The sequence below is a fragment of the Brassica oleracea genome, chromosome C7, assembly GCF_000695525.1.
Source record: "Brassica oleracea var. oleracea cultivar TO1000 chromosome C7, BOL, whole genome shotgun sequence".
NCBI classification, from domain to species: domain Eukaryota; kingdom Viridiplantae; phylum Streptophyta; class Magnoliopsida; order Brassicales; family Brassicaceae; genus Brassica; species Brassica oleracea.
This window is the reverse complement of record NC_027754.1, coordinates 36,464,547-36,470,241: the sequence shown is the minus strand read 5'-3', so window position 1 is coordinate 36,470,241 and position 5,695 is coordinate 36,464,547. Positions and strand designations below refer to the sequence as shown.

The window sequence follows — 5,695 nt, the reverse complement described above, 5'->3', positions numbered from 1 at the left end:
GTGTGGGCTCAATAGTCACTGGTTAGCTTTATGAGGGTTGATATTGTTGGGCCTGTTAACATAAATGAGCTCGTCGAGTAAATAGGCCCATGGGCTTTATTCGTATGTTAGTTTCTTCTTTTTGGTTCGGTGCAGATTGGTTTCATTCAGCTTTCAATTGCTGGTTCGGTTAGTTTGACTTATTTTGGAGGATGTACAAATTCAACTTTGATATTATTTAATTTTAAAATTTATACTCTTAAAATTATTAAATTTTTATAATTAATAATTATGTTTGTTCAATGAAAGTTCATTACATCAAATTGTTTTATAAAATCTGTGTCTGATACTGATAGTTCTATTTGGATTTAGAAATTCTGTTAACTTAATAAACCTTGAATTTCTTAGTGTAAATATTTGAATTAAAGATCCGTCTTCATGTGAAGATATTTTAGTTAAAAAAAAATTTTAGTTAAAATTTAAAACTTAGAAGCCAAATATATGTATGGGAAGATAGAGCAAACGAAAAATGTACTCGAGTTGCCAAAATAATAATCTATAAAAATGCGGGACGTTTCATTATTCGTGCATGGGAATCGTATGGGGCAGAGGGTAAAAACCAAAGAACGCAACGGTGATGCTACGTGATCTTTCATCGAGAGCCAATATATAATCATTGTGCATAGCATTTGTATCAGAAACGGTGGTGGTACGTGATCAGTTAAATTATATTTACTCCCTAACCTCACACCGACAAGATTTTATGGAGAAACGTTACATATTAATTACGCCCCACAGAAAAATACAAGGGGATAACGGTGCCCTTCAATTCATACACCAAAGTTCACAATTAAATCCTCAAACTTTAACTAAATATCATGTTTAACTTTCAATCTTTATATTTTCATTAGTCTTTAAAAAAACTCAAAACAAGTCACACATGTTGTACAAAGGTCTTTTTTTTATTTGAATAAATTTAACATCCTTTCAAAAAAAAAATAGTATTGTTACACAAATAGAGATTTACTTGGTTAGAGGCAGATATGTAACAAATCAAAAACACACAAAATCGTGTGAAAAATGAACAATATAGCCATAAGGATTAAAAGTTAAAAACTATTAAAACCAAGAAAGAAAGAAAGGAGTTATAATTTCTAAATGAAGGTGGAAATGTGACAAAATCCCAAAGATTGGGCTCATACGCAAATAAAATTAAAACAAAGGTCCTTCTTACAAAAATAAAAAGAAACAGAGTTGAGTGGAAGATAGCACCGTAGCGTCTGGGGGTGTTTGTTTTGTAATGGCGTAACATGTGCATCGGATTTATAAATCGCCCCACCACTTTCTTTCTCGTTCTCTCTCATCCATATAGTTTCAAATCGATTATACAATAAGACATTTATCATTATCATTATGTTTTTCACCCGTAAATTATGCATTCTTGGTTAGTCAAAGAGTTTTGGCTTTATTTTGGCCTACAATAATTAAAAATTTCCAATAAAGAGATCTGTTTTCATGTGAAGGATATTTTGAGGTAGAGAAAATAATGTGCCACTCTTTGACAAAATAGGGTTAGTGTGTATTAATTTGACATCCTTGGTTACTTCAGACTCAATCAAAACAATGATAGTATGTTTGAAATCTTAAAGAATGTTTTCAGAAATATAAATGAGTTAACGGCGGGCGTTACATGATTACCAATTCCGTAATTATCGCTCATGATTATGTAGTGCTTCTTGAGAATCATTAAGATAGATAGACAGGTAGGTGTGAAGGAAAAAAGTCATCTACATCCAACGCGTGATTTAGAAAATAATACCATCAAATTAAAGTAATTAAGCCTACTTATCTTATATGGTTTCATGTTATTTTTGATGTTTTCAAGTATGAACCAACATATAGTAAACAAAAAGATGGTATTCCTGTCTTAATACTTTGTGCAAAAAATATGATTATTATTTTATAAATTTTTGATTAATATAAGCAATTAATTAAGAAAACCAAGGTAATGAAGATTCCAAACGTGAATCCAGCCATTAAATGTTTTCTTGTACTATTTTTTTAAATCAGTCTTCTTCACTGACTTCTCCACTCTTCTGTTCTGTTCTGCTCTGTCTCTTTCTTCTTCTTACTCTCTATAAGCTGAAACAAAGATCTACTCTTTCACTAACACATGCAAGTTCTTGCGTTTGTCTGAACTTCATTTTTCTATTAAAAGCATTTGCGACTCTTGTAAAGAAAGAGTAAGAAGAATGAGGAACCTTTTCTTGTTAGGGGTTGTTCTGGTAACAGGACTGGTTCTAGGGACTGAGGCAAATGAGAATCTAGAGTTCAATGTCACTGAACTAGATCGCATTGAGGAATTAGAGTATGGTTTCTCCAAATCTAGCTCCAACTTCAACCCATTAATGGTTGGCCTCACACTTATCAGAGGAGCTGGCGCCAAAGGAGCTGGTATTCTCTCTCTCTGCTTTACTTCAATTCATTTTGTTTATCATATATTTAGTCCAATGGCATTCTCAGATTTAATCAGAGTTTCTTTTTTTTTTAACCAGAGTTTTATATTACATAAATTAAATGCAGATGCACTCATGTATCTAAGATAGTTAAATTTTACAGTAACTTGGTTTCTGATCTTGGAACGTGAGAGACACATTGTGTATGTGCATCTGAGAAACATAAAGTTACAAACAGAAGAGTGTTTTGAACCTATGATCTGAAATCTTTGTTTGTGTGTGTATAAATACAGTATGTTTGGATGGAACATTGCCTGGATATCACTTACATCGTGGACATGGATCCGGAGCAAATAGCTGGCTTATTCAACTAGAGGTTAGCAAATAAATATTTTGTTTGTACATTTAGATAAACTTTTGTCCTTTTTAAGTCTCTTTTTTAGTTTCAAAAAGTTTGATATGCGTGTGTTGGAAATTGAAAATGTGTGGAAAAAGGGAGGAGGATGGTGTGACAACATAAGGAACTGTGTATACCGAAAGAAGAGTCGTCGTGGTTCCTCTAACTACATGGAGAAACAGATTCAGTTTACAGGAATACTTAGCGACAAAGCTCAACAAAATCCAGGTCTCTTTCTTTTCGTTTTTTTTTTGTCTTTAGTGAAGAAACAACTAGCACTATTTGTTTTTTTCTAACCTTTTTTTTTGGTAATGTTCATTCAGATTTTTTCAACTGGAATAGAGTCAAGCTTCGTTACTGTGATGGTGGTTCTTTTAGTGGTGATAGTCAGAACAAGGTTTGTTTCAAGAAACATTGAACTTTGTCTTAGAGAGATCAGTACATTTCATTTTTAACATTTAAAATCTTTTTTTTTTTGCAGGCTGCACGGCTTCAGTTTAGAGGGGAACGGATATGGAGAGCAGCAATGGACGATTTGAAAGCCAAGGGAATGCGATACGCCAAACAGGTACGTTTTCACTTTGTACATCCTTTGCTCCTCTATAGTCTTTACATTGATCAAACATTCTTGTTACTACTCTTCAGGCACTTCTATCTGGATGCTCTGCTGGTGGTTTAGCAGTGATCTTACGCTGTGACGAGTTCAGAAACTTGTTTCCAGGATCTACCAGAATCAAGTGCTTAAGCGATGCTGGCTTGTTCTTAGACACGTAAGTTAATCCTCATGAATCTTTTATTCTTCTCCACAAAGTCAGCTTTGTATTCCATATTAAACCGCTTGTTTTTTTTTCTGTGGTTAAAAGACCTGATGTGTCCGGTGGCCACGCCATCAGGAAGTTATATAACGGCGTTGTGCAGTTGCAGGGAGTGAGGAACAATCTGCCACATATGTGCACTAACCATCTCAACCCAACTTCTGTATAACTCTTCCTCCTCTAGTCTAATCACTTCTCTTTTTGTATTATAAGCGCAAACTCGTAAACTATTGTATTATTTGATATGTGACAGTGTTTCTTCCCTCAAAACTTGATCAGTCAGATGAAAACTCCTCTTTTTATTGTCAATGCAGCATATGATATTTGGCAGGTAACGTTTCTTTTTCTTCATCTTCAAGATTGAAACTCATATGTTTAATGCTAACTGAGACTGATTTGTTTTTAAACAGATTCAAAGCAGTATAGCTCCAACAAGTGCAGACCCTCATGGGTATTGGCATGAATGCAGATTAAACCATGGAAGATGCAATGCAGCTCAGCTCCGGTTCTTGCAAGGTTCTAATCATTTAAAAAAAAATACATATCTTCTTTTAAATGAAAATGAAGTGACCTGACCAGTCTTATGTTTGTACTTTAACAACAGGGTTTAGAAATCAAATGTTGAGAGCCGTAACAGGATTCTCAAAGTCAAGAAAGAATGGGTTGTTTATAAACTCTTGTTTTGCTCATTGCCAAACCGAAAGGCAAGACACTTGGTTCGCTGATGATTCTCCTGTTATCCACAAAAAGGTTAGCAGCACTTCATGGGCTCTCACTACGTTTTTTTTGGTAATAATAATTGAATTGATAAACGTTTTTTGAAACTGCGTGTAGGCGGTGGCGATAGCTGTTGGAGATTGGTATTTTGATAGAGCAGAAGTGAAGCTGATAGATTGTCCGTACCCGTGTGATAGGAGCTGCCACAATCTTGTCTTCAGATGAATGAATGAATGAATGATCTTCTAATTTTTTTCTTCATATAAACGAAGTTAAAGTGAAAAGAAAAAAGTTTCATTTCTTTTATATTTCTTCTTGAGTTGTATCCTTTCCTACGTACCAGTTCTTCATTTGGAAAAAAAAGTTTTCCTCTTTTCTTAACTAGATTGAAATATTATGAAGGATTTTCCTTTTACATCAATGGTTCTGACTAGGCAATGGGGTTTTGGTTAGAATAGGCATGTGGTTTCGGTTAGCAAGGCCGGTTCCAGATACATGCGGGAGAAACATTTGTATCAGCCCATTAATTTTTGTAAAATATTATACATTGGTCGCATCGCCTCCAAATTATCCAATTTTTATTAAGATTAACATGGTTCTATTAATCTTAGACCCGGACATTAAAATGAAGTTTTGATTTAGTTTCCGGTAAATTTGAAATATTTAAGTTCTATCGAAATGCTGACAAAAAAAAGTACTATCGAAATAAACGAAACAAAATGTTGGTTACATTTGGTTTTGGTTAGTTGAGTTTTTATAATTTGTTGTCCAATGAACTGGGGTTTTTGGTTTTATGTTTCAAATTTGCATATTGGCTAAATCTGGTTAGTTCGATTTTCTGCTTGAATTATTTAGTATAAATCAGTATGATATGCATAGAAGAAAAAAAAACTAAAAATAGATTATATAACCGGCAACCAAATTAGTTTTGTAAAGTTACTAATCAATTCACAACCTACAATTGAACCAAAAACTTCAATTTAGTTCAGAACACTCAGAAGGGTTTATAACCACAATTCCGACCCAAGTGGGTTAGACAAAAATGCGAAGGTCAAAGCCCATACAAACAATTTTACATATATAAGGCCTATACTTAGAAGGAGCTAAACGGATAAAAGGACCAACTCAAAGATAAATTTTGGTTATTCTACTGCAACCAAAAAAATACGTAGAACTTTATGTTACTAAGTTTTAGAAAGAAAAAATTAGCTGGATCATTGATCATTTTTTCTCAGGATATGTATGTCAATCATTTTATTATACATAGAATAGTAGTCTCACGTTTTAAATATTAAGTTCTCTTGACTGGTTGATAATGCAACTTTATTGCC

The 5,695-nt window shown here is 33.5% G+C and overlaps 1 protein-coding gene across 1 annotated transcript; it reads left to right on the top strand.

Moving 5' to 3' along the window:
- The first annotated feature begins 1,921 nt into the window (after positions 1-1,921).
- Positions 1,922-4,761, top strand: LOC106302154 (pectin acetylesterase 10). The gene is made up of 11 exons (XM_013738683.1): positions 1,922-2,433; positions 2,729-2,811; positions 2,931-3,060; positions 3,156-3,229; positions 3,314-3,400; positions 3,478-3,602; positions 3,696-3,810; positions 3,901-3,978; positions 4,058-4,163; positions 4,252-4,397; positions 4,482-4,761. Exons 1-11 carry the CDS (start codon positions 2,232-2,234, stop codon positions 4,587-4,589), a joined length of 1,254 nt encoding a protein of 417 aa, XP_013594137.1. The 5' UTR covers positions 1,922-2,231; the 3' UTR covers positions 4,590-4,761.
- Positions 4,762-5,695: the final 934 nt, after the last annotated feature.